Below are 19625 nucleotides of genomic sequence, written 5' to 3' on the forward strand. Positions count from 1 at the left end.
CCTGGTAAGACAGAAGCCCCGCAAACGAGAGTACATGTCTCAGCATCGTGAAGGCTTCAGAAAGGAGGTGACATTTGGGAAGAGCGGTTTGCTAGTGGGGAGCAGGAGAGAAGTAACACAGGGTGTGCTAAGATGTGGGGCACTCAAGACGGGGAGGCTTGGCACACATTTAATAAGCATAACGCTATTTGATAAGTATATAACATTTACATAATTTCAAAAAATACTACTATGACCATCTCTTATGACTTAGCATATTTTCGCTTGGAATTCTGAAGTGTCTTTTCTTCCTTTCCTTTTTTTCTTTTTCTCTGTTTTTGTCATTAATATTAAACAGTGCAATCTTTGCAAGTGTATACTGATTATTCTGGAACATTTATTGCCCTACTGGAAACGTTAGTGAGAAATGTTTTTTAGGGTAGAAAGATAGACTTGGGTTTCTGTAGTTTAAGAAGAACTCTTTGTTCCTGGGGGGAAGGAGAGGAAGTGGGGCTCAATTTTACCTTTATCTCAATTTATTAAAAACCTACAAGTGCAATGAATTTTATTTTAAAGATCAGTGAGTTTAGAAGTTCAGATAGTACTTGCTCGGGAGTACATGCTACTCAAGATATTAAGAGAATAATAAGAATCTATGTACTTGAGCAGATGTATGAATCTTAAATGGTTCAAAGCAAAAGAAAAGTGTTCTAGAATGTTGTTGCTTGTCAAAAAAAAAAAAAAGCACCAAGGTAGACCAAAGTATACAGGTTTGTTCTAACAGACATTTAGGTTGACTTTAAAGATGAGGAATACATTATTGTCAAGATCAAACATTTCTCTCATGTTATGTATCTATCATTCCTGTTATATAGGCTTTATTTTCAAAATTGTCATTGTGGTAGTCGTTTCTTTTTATTGGTATCCTTATATGTACTATTCATTCAATAAGTGAGTTAGGACTTTCAAAAAAAAAGGTGACTTGGAGGTACCAAAGTCAAGGAGGCTCCAACATATGAAGACCAGATTGGGATTCATTAGCAAGTCATTTTCAAATGTCCCTGGGGATTCTGGGGCTCACTGGTCTGGCCGGGGGTGAACAATAGATTGAAGGTGGAGGTGTGACAGAGAAGAATCCTGAGCCTCCTTCCCTCTTCAACCAAAGCAACTCTGCTTTGTCCTACCTGGTTTCTGCATTAGGTTTCCAGGTAAGACTCTCCTTGAAAAACAAGGTTCCTCTGTGTTAAACGCATTCTTTAGGTCTTGGGGAGACACTGGGGGTATGAAATAGAGCGGTCATGTGGTTAGATGCTCATTTAGAAAGAGGACTCTGGCATCAAGTAACACATCTAGGTAAGTGCCAGAGCCAGAACTTGAATTTGGGCAGTCTGACCCCAGAGCCTGAGCCATGACGCTGTCTGTGGTGGTATGGACACAAGAGGGACGTGTCGCAGGGAAGCACTCACACTTTGGGTCAGAGGATCAGGATTTGAATCCTGACTCTCCCATGTATTAACTGTGTGACCTTGGCACTCATTTTCTTCACCTGTAAATGGTACAGTCTCTTCAGTACTTGGTCATGCTACTGAAAACAATGGAACTGCTTCCTGTCTTACAGCCATCTCAGAGAGGCACACCTGTGTCGAGAGGGGACAAGAGTCATTCTTCTGGTATGATGGTTTCTGGGGACGCCAGTTCCTTTGTCAAGAGCCAGCAGGGGGAAGAGCTCTTTTATGCCCCAGTAGGGCTTTACCAGGTACTCCTGAGGGCAAAGTGGCTGCCTGTAGGTCCTAGTGTGTGTCTCTGTTCCATTCTCTACATGTCCTTTCTGTCTGGCAGGGTATTGTGAATAGAGGAACACTCCAGGGAAAAGCCAGGGTAGTCCTATAACTCCAGACTTGTGCTTCTCAAACTTGAACTTCTAAAGGAGCCGTAACGGTCCGGGGTGTGGGAGAGAGGCTAAGAAAGGCAGGCAGGGATTATGCTTCAAGCTTCAGCAACTGCCAGTCCTTCTAGCACAGCAACAACATTACCCACAACGGATTCCTCAGTGCAGAATAGCAAGGATGCAGTAATCCATGCTGTAGGACGACAGTGTCCAATAAGGTACCCATTCACCACATGAGGCTAAATAAATTTAAATTAATTAAAATTATATAAAATTTAAAATTAGTTCCCCAGCACCCTAATGTTTCATAGTATTCACTCCTTTAGAAGTTCAAGTCCCCTGGGTGAAAAATATGTGAAGAAAGAAAACCCCTATATTTATTCTTTGAAATGGAAATCCTGGAGAGTAGGGGCAAAAGCTCCAAGCAAGGGGAGACTTGTTCTTTGCCCTAAACTGGATTTAGCAAAGATTGGAGCCAAAGCTTTCCTTATGCAACTGAACTTATTTTTCTAAATATTTACTTGGGTTTTCCAACTACAAAAAACCATCCTGGATATCATCCCTCATCAAACGCTAAGGACCTTTATGAGTACAAAACTATTTTTTCTGAAAAATTTTATTTCTTTATTTAACAGAAAGAGAGAGGAAGAGCATAAGCAGTGGGAGTAGCAGAGGGAGAGGGAGAAGCAGGGTCTCTACTGAGCAGAGAGCCCAATGTGGGGCTCCATCCCAGGACCCTGGGATCATGACCTGAGCCGAAGGCAGACGCTTAACCGACTGAGCCACGCAGGTGCCCCCATAAAACTGTATATTATGGTCAAGTAGCAATTTAGAGATGGCGGCCAACAATCCACAGCATATCCGTATTGGTTAAGCCCCCTGAAATGTTTGTCCTCCTTTCCCTCAAACACCATCACTGGGGTCCCCACCTCTGTGGCCCATACGATGGTGTCCAAACCCTTTAACACAGGCTTAAGGCTCTCTACCCAACCTACTTTCAGAAAAATTGTTTCTCCTGGCTTAAATCCTGTACTCACCCAATGGGTCTTGCTGCTTAGACCATGTGTGTTTTGCTCTCAGACAATGCCATGCCTGCCGCCCCTGCCCCACTCCATCTGGTACCGTCTTGTCCTTCGGGGTTCAACTTAAGCATTACTTCTTCCAAGGACCCTCTCCTCCATCCCGCAGGGGTCCCTGCATCCATGGAACTCCCATCACAGTCCGGAGTCTTTTGCAATTAACCCCATACTAAAAGTGGCAGATCTTGGTTGACATTTAAATCACATGGAGGCTTACCTTCTCTTGTGTCCAGATTCTCTCTCTTCTTCTATGCCAATTTTTCCAGGTTGTCCTGTGATTTGTGGTGAATGATGGACTCTCTAAAAGCAAACTCAATAGTAATGACAACCAAGAAGATAGGCTACTGACTGAAAGCTTGATCTGTGCCCAGCTTTGAGTTAACAGTGTTACATATTTTAACTGACTGAACCCTCAGAAAAACCCTATAAGATGGGTTTTATTTTTAATCTCCATGGTACAGATGAAGAAATGGGAGCCTGGAGAAGCGAAATCCCTTGTTCAAGATTATGTAAGCAGTAAGTAGTAGAAATAGGCTTGAACCAGGTATCTGATTCCAGACTTACACTTAAGACCTCAGCTCACTATTCCTCTGAATGAAAATGAGATATTACTGTATAATAGAAACAGAGCACCCTTAGAGGCAGATGGTCAAATTCTGGCTGTATTACCTACCAGTGTGTGACCTTGGACAAGTCACTTAACCTCAGTGATCTCATCTGGAAACAGGCTAAACATACCCACCTCGCAGGACTGTGTCGTCTGGTAAATGAGATCTCATGTGTTGAGCAACTAGCTGAGTGCCTACAGCTGCCCTAGGGCTGATGTGGGAGCTTGATGGTCCCTTTCGTAGGTGGGTTTCTTGCCGGTTTTCCTGCTTCCCTTCCTAGTCTTTTCTGAGTGGAGCTTTTTCTGGATCATCTAGATTAAGAATATCCCACTTTGTCTCTGGTTCCAGGGAAACCATGTGGCCATCTGCTATGTTGGTGACCAAGCTAAAGCCTGGGTCAGGAAACCATCTGTGCTGCAGGAAATCCGGCTGGTAAGGCGCCTGCCCTTGGAAGAGAGAAAGTAATGATGTTCTCTGGCTCTCTGCTGCCAGCTCCTGGTTCTCATCTGGAAATGCCCCAGGCCACAGGATCAATGGTGGGAAGCTGCTTCCCTTACCTTGGCCCACTACCCCATCCCCTGACAGCCCAGACATTAGGCTTCAGATCCTTTAGCCTGACCCAAGCACCTGAAATCTGGGACCCCTTCCAGCCTTGCTCTTTCTCCTTAATTTTTTCTGGTCTTAATTCTACCTCTCCATCCTCTGTGTCTCCATCCTCTCTGCTGCTCACCTCCCTCGAACCTGGTCCTTGGATAGAGTCAGATTCATGGAGTCTGATTTCTTGCTCGAGATCTGTGACCTGGCATGCCCCTCCCCCCACTGGCATTGACAGCCAAGAACATCAGGAAGAAGGGCCAGGTTTATGGTTTTAGGTTAGACTTTGATCATTCCTCTAGTTTATTTGCTAGAGGAAGGCTGCCTGGATATACCTCCCAGCTCTGCCACTAAGAAGTTGTATGATCTTCAACACATTGTTTTACTGTTTGAGCATCAGTTTCCTCATCTGTGAAATGGGAGCAGTCATAGTTCTTTTTTCACCTTTTCTCTGTGTGAGAATTAGCTGCATGTATGTCAAGCATGTAGCAGAGCTCCCGGCACAGGAGACATACTGTAATCATCAGCTACTATTATTATTTTCATGGGTATGAATTAAGGCACGAAAACATTGTCCCTTTCTTTGGTATTTGCACAGAACCACCCAACATCTGCATTGTCACCCAGTATTGCAAGAAAGGGAGTCTTAAGGCAAACAAACTAGTACATCTTACCTAGGGTTTGATTAGTAGCAGCTAATAAAGAACCTTATCGATGTTTTGCCCTTCATCCAAGAACAGTTCCTCTCGGGTCTAATCAAAAGACCTGAATTATCTCGTTGGGCCACCGGCAGGGGATATGATTAGCAGTGGAATTGCCAACAGTCTGGTTTCCTTTGCTTTGGGTGGAAATTGTCTGAGCCTGTTAGCATCTCTTAAGACATTATAATCACTTCCAAATTATGTTTCTGGACTCATCCTACCCATGGTATGTGACCATCAGCTTTATGTTAGGAACAAGGAAGTATTTAAAAGACTCCAGACCAGGTAACTTTGTCAACATTGAATCGGGTTATGATATCTCCTGGGAAATTTCCAGTACTGGCTGTCGAGTACTCTGCCTCGGGGTGTAGTAGTTCTGGTCGAAATCATCCAATGTGTTAGAATCAAATCCATTCAACATGCGAAGCTCCCTGTGCTTCCAGTGGAGCCACTGGTAGTAATTCGAATAACTGTTTTTTCAGAATGTTTCGAGAAACTCAGATAAGGAGATGGATTGGATGCTCAAACTCTCCTTTGCTTATGACATACTCCATGTAAGTATCATGTAAACCTCATTTAAAGAACAAATACCAGTGTTTTTGAGTTGTTCTGTGTCTTGGGTTAAACTGAACTGTAATCTTTCCTGAAAATTCTCTCTTCCTCAGATCTCCTCGAACAAAATGATTCCACTTCTAAAATTCACCGCTTCAATCAGATTTCCCATTCTTTTCTCCCTCCCTGATTCCAAGTAAATAGTGAGAAGTATTTTACACTAGAGTTGAAAGGGGTGCTGGGCTTATCCAATCAGGAAGAAGCGAGATATTTACATGTCAGGCTGCAACTTTTTACCCCAAAGAAAAGCTAATTACTAGACCATGAAGCAAGCTGGGGAGGAGGGTTCTTAACACCCCTTCCTTCTGCCTAGTTTTTGATTCCTCTCCCCAGAAAACAGCCACAAATCTGTCGAGCTAAGAGGTGGGCTGGGGATGCAGACCTGGGAAGATGTATAAGCAGGCAGGGTCTTTACTTCGGGCAAAGAGGGCTGTGGTGTCTGCAAAACAAGATTAATAATAACGGTAGTAGTAGTAGCTAAAATATATTTAGTGCTTATTTTTGCCCACTTTCTATCGCCTTGTGTGTATTAACTTATTTAATTCTCACAACGAAATATAAGGTAGAGCTATCATTCTATCCACTTCACAGATGGAAGGTGAGTCGTAGGGCCATGTCAGTGTGGACCAGCCTCCTGAGGCTGTCCTCCTTGCCCTCGGCTACAATCCAGCTGCTCTTTGTAAGCTCGCTGTGCCTGCTTTCGCCATCAGAGGGGACCGCTCCAATGACGTGAGAGTGGGTCTCAGGGAGGAAGTCCCTCAGCCTGACACACGGGCAGCAGGGCAGGGCTGGTCATCATCTGTCAATCAACAGCCCATTCATCAACCAACAGACTCCTCTGGGCAAAACCTGGCCTGGGTGTTGGGAGGGACACAGGGTGAGACATACAGTAGAGGGCTGGTGGCTCTTGGAGTGACTTTGGTAAGTCACTTCCCCTCACTGGAGGGGAAGCTTCCATGTGGGTTTAAGAGAAGAGGCTGGTCTGATTGATATCAAAGAATCTTCTTTTTTTCTCTAGGATCTAATTGCTCTTTACTTCTGAGAAGTTGTCTTACTTGTGAAACTTCGGTGTCTTAGGCTTTAGTGGGAAACCAGCATATTGTCATTACCAAGAAAGGCAGACAATGGAAGCCTCCCATAACAGATCCTCACAGACGACCCTGGGCCACCACTGTTTGTTAGTATTTCAGGAAGTCTTCACTGAACATCTCTTGAGGGTTTGCCTTACTCTAGGCACTTTCATAGGAGGACAAGGACTTGTTTTTAATCTCTGAATGGATTAAAATCTAGCTACAGAAAAAAAAAGTCAGGAAATGTACATGTAAAATTAAGTGGTGGAACGGTTAAAATTAGGAGGCTCTGATGTGGCATCCTCTCCTACCCTGGGCTCCTCCTTCCTTCCCTTCACCCCCTTTCCCTTCCCTCCTCACCAAGCCCAGGGAAGTACTCTAGACTCTGGGGATCTGCCTCCTGCTGCTGACATCATATATATTGCCTCTGAAGAGAAACTGGTAAGTTCTCCCCAGGTAAGGTATGGAAAACAAATAGATTTAGCTTTTTCAGTTGGCATTTGGTTTTCAAGAGGTATTAACCCAAAAGTTTCCCTGAAGAAACACTGGGGTGGATGAGAATGGCACTCTGAAAGGAAAGTCTCCCTTGGTGGTCTTCAGTCGCTCTGGGTCACTGAGTCTATCCACTGTTCCATGCCAGGGAAACCAGACAGCTTGACACCTTGCTTTAGAAGGATTGTGGTCTTCTGAAATGGAGTGTGTACATAATGGGACAGTATAAGGAAGTCAGAGTGAGTTAGGTCAAGGCACATTTAGGCCCTTTAAGACCAATTTCTCTGCCAGCATTCCTTCAAAGGGGACAAATAGTAACAAAAATTCACTATAGCTTCTCAGAGCTTCCCCACTGGTGACTTTGACATGAACCCAAGCATTGGCCATACTCTGTGGGTCAGATTGCACTTCTGGCCATCCCGTATCAATCATAAGAACAATTCCTCTCCGGATGTCTATTTGACCAGAACATTCTCTATACCAGGTACCAGAGAGATTCTGAGATGCCACAGACTTTTTAAGTCAACAAACGTATGTTGATTGAGCACCTGATTTGTCTCAGACCCAATTCTGAGCATGGAGGGCACAGAGGAATAGGCTCATTGTCCTCTCCCTAAAGAATTCAACCCAGTGGGGCCAGCCTGGGAAGGAGCTTTGGAAATTGTAATATTCTTCTTGAGTTAGGGATGGGCCTTCATTTCTTAGTAAGAGAAGTCTTGATGGATTAAGAGGAAGAGGGCAGTTTGGCATAGAAGTTGCTTAGGGGTTTGAACCCTGACTCTCTACTACTGGCCAGGTGAACTTAACTACCCTGAGCCTCAGTTTCCCTATGTATCAACTAAAGATAACAGCAGTACCCACCTAATAGAGTTGTTTCGAGAAGTAAGTATACTCAGCACCACGCCCGCCCCCATAACAGGCGCCAGTAAATATTCATTGTTAGTAGGAGCAGTACTATTATCACAGATTACTAGTACTAACTAGTACTACAAACTTGTACATTTAAAAAGTTTCATTCCCATGGGGCTCCTGGGTGGCTCAGTCAGTTAAGTGTCTGACTCTTGATTTTGGCTCAGGTCATGATCTCAGGGTTGTGGGATTGAGCCCCCATTGGGCTCCGTGCTGGGTGTGAAGTCTGCTTCAGATTCTCTCTCTCTCCCTCTTCCCTCTGCCCCCCCACTCACGCACCCATGTGCTCTCTCTCTTTCAAATAAGTAAATAAATCCTGTAAAGAAATTTCATTCCCCCAACAATCCTCTGGGATAAGTCAGCACTGTCCGAACCATAGCAGCTGCATGGGACTATTGGCCAGTGGCAATGTGGCGAGCTCAAATTGAGGGGTGCTCTAAGTGTGAAATTCACACAAGATCCAAAGACTTGGAAAGAAAAAACAACCAGAATTTAAAGTATCTCATTATTTTTATGTTGATTACATGTCAAAATAAGATTTTTTAATACACTGGGTTAAATAAAATATGTCATTAAAGTTAATTTCCCCTATTTAACTGAAAAATTGAAAATTATACCTGTGGCTCATATTGTGTTTCTCTTGGATAGTACTCTTAATAATTAGCAATTAACTCCACTATTCTTTCTTCCTCCCTTCCTTCCTTCCTTCCTTCCTTCCTTCCTTCCTTTCTTTCTTTCTTTCTTTCTTTCTTTCTTTCTTCTTTCTTTTTTTAGAGAAGGGGAGGCACAGAGAGAAAAGGAGAGAGAGAATCTTAAAGCAGTTTCCACGCCCAGGGGTTACTGGATCTCATGATCCTGAGATCATGACCTATTTGGTCTGTGACAATATATATGAAATCATACGTTTCCACCAAGATAGGAAAAAAAAAAAAAAAAAAAACCCAAACCTGAAGAGATGTGTGCCATCTCTTGGAGAGGGTTATATTCCTAAACTTTTAACCATCCCTAAACATATTGTTTATGTTGTAATGGAATGAATGCTGCTAATAAATCTGGATATCAGGGGTAATCAGTGGTGCCTGAATAAAGGGTCTCCTGCCTGGGTTGGGCCTGGCGCTAGCAGGGCAGAAAGAGTTGTGAGCGTCAGGGGCAGTCCTATTGCACAGGGAGGTCGCCACGAAATGAGAGAGAATTCCAGATTGGAGACAGGTCGGCCCAGATTTCAAGCCCAGAGGCTTGTTGGAGCCTCATTAGAGAGTTCCAGAGGTAGCCCCAGCCAGGCCCCTCCAGTTTTGGGCCCCCTCCCTGGGGGTAGAGTCCATTCAGGGCCTCCTCGCATTCCCCCTTGCTGGAACACTGAGTGCCACCATGGCCTCCTGCTACCACACCTGTGGGTGACTTCACCTCCCTCCACAGCGTGGGACACATTTGAATCTGGGCTGTTCCTGTATCACGGTGTGAGGAGAACGGGTGTACTTTGATCCACCCTCCTCCTCCTCCTGTACAATCAGTCACCAGAGGACCAGAAACAGTGAGATCTGATGATTCAGAAGCGGCTGTGCTTTTGAAGGCACCCCAACCTGGGTTTATATTCTGCCTTCACTCTTTGGGAGCAATTTAAAACTGTGCGTTTCCTCATCGGGAGACAGAGAATGAGAACATTAACCTGTCTTCCAGAAAGACAGGATGTGATCCTACGTATGAAGAGAGCAGAGTGCATAGTACAAAGTGCTCAGAGAAAGGTTTGTTGTTATTTATTTGTTCATCAGCGATCCAGATCTCGGGATGAATTTTCATGGACCCTTGTGGCTTCAGTGCAATGCTCAATCACGCCTTTTCTTTGCCCTTCGGAGCTTTCCTTCGTCAGCCACGGGGCATTTGCGCAGTGGGTCAAGGGCGGGGACGTGGGGAGGGCACTGCAGCCCTCCCAGTCCTGCCCCACCACAGGCCAGCGCTGTGACCTGGCGCAGGTGAAATTCGTCATTTCTCCCTTTTCTTCTTTCCTTATTTGTAAGATGAGGTTGACGATAATACCACCCGCCTCTACAGGGTCACTAGGGGAATTACATGAGTTGGTTTAAGTAAGGAACTTAGGTTGATACCACATACCACATACCACATAACTTAAAACAGAAAAAGGTCCAGTAAGACCCTCGAAAGAGACATGGTCATGTTCGCTCTTGCTCCGGAACCTCTGGGGTGAGGCAGGTGGGAGGAGGCCCGCGCTCCTCAGGCTGATGCAGGTACAATGGCCCCACGACAGCCCCATGCCCGTGACGTCCTGAGGCTGCTGCCCTCCTACAAGCTCCCACGCTGAGTATTCTGCAAATGGCTCGGAGATTCAGATCAAAGATATAGAGAGCCTATATGTCTGTACTCTAAGTCCAAGAAGCTGGAAATGTTGAATAAATAGTACGGAAATGTCTTATGGTGAAGCCATCAAGGAAGGTAAGAAAATAAAGACCCCAGGATCGCCCACAGTGGGGCCCCCCTGGCTCCCTGCACTCCTGTGGTTACTTCTGGAATGCAATCAGCCCTGTCCCCCTCGCCTTCATATCACTGCTGCTAGCCTGCCCTGGGACATCGCAGAGATATGTCAACATCCATCCATCTGATCCTGCTTCAAATGTGACAGCTCTCATTTTCAAATTTATCTCTTCTCTCTCTGTCTTCCTCCAATAATTGTTGGTCTTTCTTTAAGCCCTACCTGCCTATGGAAAGATCTGTGCACTCTGCTCCCATCTCCCTGCCAAATGAGCATGCTCTCTGCCTTGGTGACTCACCCTGAGCTTGGTCTTCCCGTTGGCACTCTATTCCCCATTCTTTCCAATTAGTATATGTGCCGCCGAAGCGAGGACTCTATCCCCCATTCTGATCCCTCTCTTGCTTTGGGTTCCTTAGCATCAGGCTTGGCTTGTACTGCACATGATCTGTAGCTAATACAGGCTCTTGTGTTCGGGTCTAAGCATTGGCTTTTTCTTTCTAAGCTCCCCAGGTGGCTTTAATGGGCAGCCAGGGTGTGGAACAACAGAGGAGGACAGGTGTTCTCAGGCTATGTGCACAAGAATCTCCTAGGGAGGGATCAGGTTAAAATGCGCAGTCTGATTCAGTACATCTGGACCAGGCCTAAGACTCTGCATTTCTGCCAAGCTCCCAGGTGATGTTGGTGCTGCTGGTCCCTAGGCCATCTTTCAAGTAGTGGGGATCTAGGCAGGCCCATCTCAGAGATGGTCTAATGGAGGCCCCGTGAGATGAAGTGCCTTGTTTGAAGAGACTGAGTGGTCAAGTGGAGGTGTGAATGCACATCTTCTGATTCTAATATTCTTTCTGGGCCTCTTCATAAATAATGGTAGTTTATTACTGCATAATAATAATAGATATAAACCCTTAAGAACACAGTGGATGACATGAGAATTTTTCAGCATTCCTCATTTTATCGCCTTTCCCTTGCAAAGTGCTCAAACAGGACCCTGAAGTGGATATAACAGAATGTAATATTCTATTATTATAGAATCATTATATGCAGGTAGGAGTAGAGTATAATTCCTAACACGTAGGTAATAATAGTCTTAATTACATAGTGTTGTTTCCATATTGTTTATATATTTATCATATTTATACACATTTTCCTGATAATTTATGGTGAGGATTTACTTTGTGTCATGCACTATGTCTGGTGTCTCACAAACATTATGCCGTGTACCCTCCACAGCCACCCTAGGAGCTAGGGATTATTGTCACCTGTTTTGATGAGAAAAATGAGGCTTACGAGGTAAAGTAACTTGCTCTCTGCTAAGTGTTAGAGCTGGGATTTCAATTAAGGAGTCTGATCACTCCCTCAGATTCTATTTTATTTAGCTTATTTGTTTTAGGCTAGCCTTGCCTTCCTGGCTCCACACCAGGGGGCCAGAAATAGTCTTCCCCTACTTGGGTAACCCTACCCAGGTTGACTCATGGGAAAGGGGCTCTGTTAGTGGCTCTGGAACCAAATGAACCTAGAGATGGGTGTGTCCCCCTCCCCTGGGTCTGTGTTTCTGTCCATCTGTTTCTGTTTCTTCCAGCAGGGTCCATTGACACTCTAATTCATTTGCTTATTTTCACTCTTTCAGGGCATGCTGTTCCTCCGCCGGAGCCCCCTGGGGTCCCATGGCAACCTGAAGCCTTCCAACTGCTCGGTGGACAGCCGGGTGCAGGTGAAGCTGACGGGCTTTGGGCTGTGGAAGCTCAAGCATGGCCGGACCTACAGAACGTACAGCGGGGGACCGACAGACCACTCGGGTAACCACTGGTAGATATTGCACCCATAGCTACCGGCAGAGTAGTCACAGGGCGCCTGCCCCGCCCCCTCTGCCACCTGAAGCTCACTGGCACAGGGACCCGTCGGGGGCCTGCCTCTGGAGTTGACTGTATGTGGCTGTTCTATTCACCGGAGGGAGCGAGAGAAAAATAGCCTCCAGGGTGGTGAGTCTGTGGGGTGATGTCCGAGTTAGGAGGCTAGCTCTCACCCTGGTGGAGCTGGGCAGCCCCAAGCAAATCACTGCCCTTCTCTTTAGGCATCCCACTGCATCATGATCCTGTGTCCTCAGAGCGCATCACCTGCAGGCACTTAAAAGACGATGAGTTCCATCCTCTCAGTGCTCCAGTATCACTTGAGAAGCTTTAAAAAAATACCCAGGTGGCCAGATCCCACCCCAGATCAACTGAATCAGAATATCTGAAGATGGAATTCCGGGCTTGGGCATCTGTGTGGTTTTTAAAAGCTTTCTAATGATTCTCGTGCACATCTCAAGACGAGACCCTCTGCCTGGAGGCCAAACCCCCTTTGCACATGCGCAAACGGAGGCTCGGGGTCATCCTACTCCTCCGCGGTTAACTGAGCACTCTTGAGTCTTCCGTCGCGCGTGTCCCAGGGCCCTGGGCACCCCTCCCTGGAGCAGCACCTTACCGCAGCCTGGCTGTGCGCACGTGGGGGAGTTTCTGTAACGTGGGACAGCATGATGCCTTACAGAAGAAGACAAAGGGGGAAATTCTGAACACCTGCTAGTAGCCACTCTATTTCCCCATCCCCCAATGTGTGTGTGTGTGTGTGTGTGTGTGTGTGTGTGTGTGTGTGTGTGTGTGTGTGTATAGCGACTGTAGCCTACAATGAAATAAACCTATAAACCTCACAGCAAGTGATAAATGTAGGTTATACAAAATATCCAGAATAAAGAGATCTGTAAAGACAGAATGCAGGTTGGTGGTTGCCCGGGGCCGGGGGCAGGAGGACCGGGGAGAAGCTGTTTAATGGCAACAGGATTTTACTTTGAGGCCATGGACATGTTTTGGAACTTCTTTTTGGGTGGTTGGTTGTACAATACTGCGAATGTACTACATGCCACTGAATTGTTCGCTCTCATGGTTAATTTTATGTTCCCCGAATCGTACCTCAATAAATTAGTTTTTAAAATCTAGACAAGACAGAAAGGGGAAAGAATAATGAAGAACTCTACTAACCGCACAGTCAGGTGTTAGGCACAGTTAACACGTGAGTGTGCGTCCTTCCTGTTTGTTTTCTCTGCATTCGCGTACCCGCCGCTCCCTGTTTGCCCTTTTAAGTCGGGCACTGTTGGGAAGATTTCTCAGGGCCTGGATACTTTTAATCCTTCTGTGCTTCCCTGAGAAAGAGTGGTGGCTTTTCCCTTTCTGCCTGCCCATTTCCCACCACAGGCTTCCCTCACCACATCGTTGCTTTGCAGAGTTCTACTGGACAGCCCCCGAGCTGTTGCGGCTCCAGACGCGCCCTAGTCGGGCACCCCAAAGGGAGATGTTTACAGCTTTGCCATCCTGATGACGGAGCTGATCCACAACCAGGACCACAGGCCTTTTGAGGACCTCCACGAGGCGCCAGATGGTAAAGCTGAAAGAGCCTCTTTGGCAGGCTTTGGTTGTGTGGGCTAGCTTTCAAATGCTTGTTTTTTAATTCAGTGTTTATTAATTTATGATTTATTCCATTGTTTTTTCTTTTTAAAGTTTATGTTCTTTTTTAAATTAAAAAACTAGTTGCAGTTTGCTTATAAAAACAATCCAGGAACTCGGGATTACGCACTTTATTCTATGATAGCAGTCAGGGAGATCTTGTTGGAAAATGATTTAGGTCACATCACTTCTGTTCACAGCATCCTCCCCTGGCTTCCCATTTAGGGAATGAAAGCTAAGCCCTAACAGTGGCCTGCAAGACCACCAAAGCCCTCCCACCTGGCCTTGGGGACCTTCTCTATTAGTGTCCTATGGTTGCTATAATAAGTTAACCACAAATCTGCTAGCTTTAAGTGACAGAAATTTATTTTCTTACAGTTCTAGAAGGCAGAAGTCCAAAATCAAGGTTCAGCACGGCCGTGCTCCCTCTAGGAGCTTTAGGGAAGATCTGTTCTTTGCCTTATCTAGTTTTTGGTGGCTGCCCAGGGCTTCATGGGCTTGTGGCCAAATTGCTCCAATCTCTGCCTTCACCTTAACATTGCTTCCTCCTCTGTACACTTCTCCTCCGTCTGTATCTTATAAGGGCACTTGTCGTTGGATTAGAGCCCACCTGGGATTCTGAAATGATCCCCTCAACCCAAGATACTTAATTATATCTGCAAAGACTTTTTCTTCAAATAAGGTCACATTCACAGGTTCTGGGGATTAGGACATGGACGTATCTCGTTGGGGACCACCATTCAGCTCAGTACACCTTCCTAATTCCATTCCGCATGGTTTGCCCCTTTCAGTCATGCTGGCCACCTTATGTGCCTCCCTCATGCCAGACACATTCCTACCCCAGAGCCTTTGCACACACTGCTCCTTCTGTTTGGGTATCTCTCATCTCATATTTGTATATACAAATTTGCTTTATTCTTTCTTAAGGACTACAGAATTTTTCATTGTAAGGATATGCCATGTATTATTGATTAATACACATCCTGGTTATTTTCCATTTCTTGCTATTATAGTTGCTGCAGTGAGTAGCCTTGTATCTTTGTGGACATAAAATTGAAGAGATAAATATATTTTAAGTATATTTAATTTTTTTTAATAAATGCTGCCCAGTTGTCTTTATAGGATATGTTCAGGCTTATTTTTTGCTGAGTTGTCTCTTAACACACATCACGTCATGGAATTAAGGGCAGAAGTGGTGGGAGATAAAGCAAAATTTGATCCAGATTGATAAAAAAAAAAAAAAGTATAGGAGGCGTAACCCCCAGCACTGTTACTTTCCAGGTTAGCCATACACTGGAATTACCTGGGAATTTAAAAACTGCTACTACCTGGGTCTCAGCCTAGGAGATTCTGATGCCATATGCCACCATCTGGGCATCAGGGTTTGCGGGTGATTCCAGTATGCAGCCCATGTTGAGACCTGCTGTCTCGAGCGAGCCCAGGGAAGTGTTTATGTGTCAGTTTCTAAGTTTCTCCCTTGATTTATTTTCTGTACCACTTTGCCTATCATTTCTAGCCCATTCCCAGGGGCCAGCCTCAAGTCTCATCTTTACATCATCATGCATTCCCTGGAGACTTTTTTCAAGTCAGGAGCCTTTCTGAATGTATGTAGTTGCTTTAAAAGCGGATTCCTGGGGCACCTGGGTGGCTCAGCCTGTTAAGCGTCTGCCTTCGGCTCAGGTCATGATCCCAGGACCCTGGGATTGAGTCCCACATCCGGCTCCCTGCTCAGCGTGGAGTCTGCTTGTCTTTTTCTCTCTGCCCCTCCCCGCCAGCTCAGGCTCTCTCTCCCTTGCTCTCTCTCTCAAAAACAAACAAATTAATTAATTAATTTAAACAAAATCTTTAAAAAATAAAAATAAAGAGATTAGATCCCCCCCCCAAAAAAATACATAAATAAAATAAAATAAAATAAAAATAAAAGTGGATTCCAGTTTCTACTCTATGGTCAGGTGAAATAGAGGGTGGACTAATCCCGAAAGGTTCACCCTAAATCCAAGTGCAACTGACTTTGGAACCAAGAAGCTACATAGCTCTTCCTAGACTGAGCCCAGGAAGGAGCCCATCTGTACTTGCCAGGCTCAGCTGCCATGGGATTGCACCAATTGGGGTGGAGGTGGGGGGCGGAGGTGGCAGTGGGGATGGGCAGACTGTAAACAGTTGGTATGTTTGCCCTTCACTGTAGTCCTTTGCTCACAGAGTTAAATGAGAGCTAGCCATATGGGACTATGTATATACAGGACTGCAACCAGGAAAAGTACAAGGTGCACCTAATTTATGGACAAACACGCTTCTTCCATTAACTCCTCATACTTCCCTACAAACAATCCTGGTGCTGGGAACTGGATAGATATCAAGTCTCTGCACACACTAGACCAGTGCTTTTCACATGTTAGTGGGTGTCAGAATTACCCGGAGGGCTTGTTAAAACACGGAATTACTGGGTCCCGCCCTCAGGGTCTCTGACTCAGGAGGTCTGGGGCAAGGCCTGAGAATTTACGTTTTTATCAAGTTCCCAGATGATGTTGAAGATCCACAGTTTGAGAGGCACTGGCCTAGGGCAACCCTGGACCAGCGGCATCAGCATTCCCTGGGTACTTGTTTAAAATGCAAAATTTCAGGCCCAACCCCAGGCCTTTGGAATTGGAAACTGTGGGGGTGGGCCCAGAATCTGTGTTTTAAAAGCCCACCATCCCCCATCCTGATGCACACCAAAGAAGAAGAGTTACAATAGAGTAACCATGGATGGCTGATGATGAAAGGACAGCTGCACATGACCAGCTCATGACGTGTGTACTCTGAGGGGCAGACCCACAATTTGAATTTGAACCCATACGGTAATTGTGTTTGTTTTTTTTAAATGTATTTTCTTTCATATTATTTTTAGGCATGAAAAATGTGCACTTAAACTCAAGTATGTACATTTACAAAAACAAGATAATATTTTACACCGTTTTAGAACTTGTATTGTTATTATTAAGTAAAGGCCATACCTTGTTCAGATTTCCTTGGGTTTTTTGGTTTGTTTGTTTTTTGTTTTTTTGTTTGTTTTGTTTGTTCATTTTTTAAGAGGAGAAGAAAGGGCAGAGGGAGAAGGAGAGAGAGAATCTTAAGCAGGCTCTACACCCGGTGTGGAGCCCGACACGGGGCTCAATCTCATGACCCTAAGATCATGACCTGAGCCAAAATCAAGAATTGGATGCTCAACCAACTGAGCCACACAGGTGCTTCCAGATTTCCTTAGTTTTTAACCCAGTGTCCTTTCTTACCCCAGCATCCCATCCAGGACACCCCACTGCAGTTAGCCATCATGTCTACTCCATGCTCCTTAGGAATGTTTCTCAGAGACTATCCTTCATTTTTATGACATAGTGCTGGCCAGTTATTTTGTAGAATGTTTCTCATTTGGGATTTGTCTGATTACTTTTTTCGTCACGACTAGACTAGGCTTCTCCTTCTTAGGAGGAAGGCCACAGAGGTAAATTGTCATGTTCGTCCCATCATGTCAAGGGTACATAAACCCTGGTTCTTTTTTTTTTTTTTTAAGATTTTATTTGTTTATTTGACAGAGAGAGACACAGCGAGAGCGGGAACACAAGCAGGGGTGAGTGGGAGAGGGAGAAGCAGGCCTCCCGCTGAGCAGGGAGCCCAATGCGGGGCTCGATCCCAGGACCCTGGGATCGTGACCTGAGTGGAAGGCAGACACTTAACGACTGAGCCACCCAGGCGCCCCAAACCCTGGTTCTTTTAACTGGAGAATGATATTGGAAACCAGGACCTAGCTGCTGGGTGTGCTCGTTGCTGCTGGGGTGCTGTGGCATCCTGCCCCTCCCAGGGGCATGTGCACACACACATTTCCATATCTGTATCTATACCAAGCTAAACATGAGTTCATACTGACATTTCCAACATCATGACCACAGGGTTCATTTATTCTAGTCTCCCTATCACTTATCCAAACCTCCCTTTCCAACAGTGAGATCCTGGCTCCCACCATTTGCCATCCATTTATTTACGTATCCAATCGCCTCCTAGGTCTGTGGTACTTTCAGAGTTCTTATTCCGTCCCCTCGTGAGAAGCAGTGGAGGCCACGAGAATACAGTGATTGTGAATGGGTCCTTTTGTTTAGTCTTAATGGTCTCAAGTCATTCTTTAGTCATGGTCTGCCCCTATCCTGGGATTGTCCCGTATCCTAACTGATGTTAAGAATTTGTGTTTTTTGAGGTTTACTCTCCGTGCTGTAAAGTTCTGTGGGTTTTAGCAAATACACAGTATCATGTACCCACCTCTATAGCCTTTTCTGGAATGTCATATAAACAGAACCACACAGTGTAGGGCCTTTTCAGACTACCTTTTTTTACTTAGTAATATGCGCTTAAGATTTGTTCATGTTGGGCGCCTGGGTGGCTCAGTCAGTTAAGCGTCTGCCTTTGGCTCAGGTCATGATCCCAGGGTCCTGGGATCGAGCCCCACATAGGGCTCCCTGCTCAGTGGGGAGTCTGCTTCTCCCCCTGCCCCTCTCCCCACTCATGATCTCTCTCTCTCACACTCTCTCTCTCAAATAAAAAAATAAATAAATAAAAATTCATGGTGTTACACCCATAGTATTTTTATACCGAAACATGTATACATTGTTCTGAAATTATTATTTCCTCTACAAAACCTGGATAAGCAGAATGTTTAATAAATGTCAGTAGAAGTCAATGCAGAATTGAAAGAAAGTAGGTTTACAAAGTTGGACATGGAGGCAGCACGTGGTGGTAACATTTATTACTTGCTAAAATAACTTTTATGGGACATTGTATATGGAATACAAATTGTATAAGGTGCACTTTGGGGATTTCCAACCCCAAATTCTTATACACTCCTGAAGTCACATAGACATATATATGCTTTACTTCAAGAAAAGTTCTATTAGGAAAAAAAAACAACTTAATCTAAAAACAGATTCATTAGAAGGTGCTTATATGTTTTACAGTAGGATTCTTCATTTTCCAGGAGGTTCCAGAGTATTTCTCATAAAATATTCAGATTTCTCCAACATTCCAATCTGCTCAATTTATTTAAAAACTCGATTTACAAATCGAAGAGCACATATGTTTGAAGTGTCCTGAATGGCCCAGAGTTTTCAGACATTTGGCTGTCTACATCCCACATGAATTTCAGAAATCCTCAGCCGAATCGAAGACCCCATGGCATCAGTTCCATTTCAATCTTCCCTGTCAGAGGAGAAGGGCAATGAGGAGATTGTGGTCATGGTGAAGGCCTGTTGGGATGAATCTCCAGAGAAAAGGCCCACTTTCTCGTCCATCAAAAAAATTTTACGAGAAGCCAGTTCCAAAGGGTGAGCGAGATGTGGAACATTTTCTTCTGATCATTTAACCATTAGAATTTTGAAACAATATGGCTGTGACTGCTCCTGTGTGGCTCACTCCGTTCATTCATTCATTCCTCCACTCACTCATTCATTCACCCATTCCTTCATTCATTCATCATCCACCCACTCAATGCCTTCCACATGCAAAGCACCCTATTGCATGCTGATTAGAGTGATAAATTCTCCCTTTTTTTTGAAATGACACAAAAATGTATCAGACATCAGCACTTCCATTGTCCTCCTTTGTCTGTTCCAGATATCACTAATCAACCAAGCTCTCTTTCCCAGGGAATTTCGACATGGCCCCAGAACGTTTTCTGAACCAGCATTCCAAGGGTCATGACTCATCAGTTGGGG

The 19625-nt window shown here is 44.9% G+C and overlaps 1 protein-coding gene across 1 annotated transcript in view; it reads left to right on the forward strand.

Moving 5' to 3' along the window:
• LOC114200048 (guanylate cyclase 2G-like) overlaps window positions 1-19625 on the forward strand; it is a 67014-nt gene that overhangs the window by 36553 nt on the left and 10836 nt on the right. Inside the window, 8 exon segments of the mRNA XM_028092028.2 lie at window positions 1598-1735; window positions 3903-4015; window positions 4709-4799; window positions 5332-5403; window positions 12042-12210; window positions 13671-13715; window positions 13718-13825; window positions 19058-19235. Coding sequence (XP_027947829.2) covers window positions 1598-1735; window positions 3903-4015; window positions 4709-4799; window positions 5332-5403; window positions 12042-12210; window positions 13671-13715; window positions 13718-13825; window positions 19058-19235 — 914 coding nt within the window.

Source organism: Eumetopias jubatus, unplaced genomic scaffold, assembly GCF_037043125.1.
Source record: "Eumetopias jubatus isolate StellerSeaLion01/CBP00866 unplaced genomic scaffold, mEumJub1_p1.0 scaffold_17, whole genome shotgun sequence".
In the NCBI taxonomy this organism is placed as follows: Eukaryota; Metazoa; Chordata; class Mammalia; order Carnivora; family Otariidae; genus Eumetopias; species Eumetopias jubatus.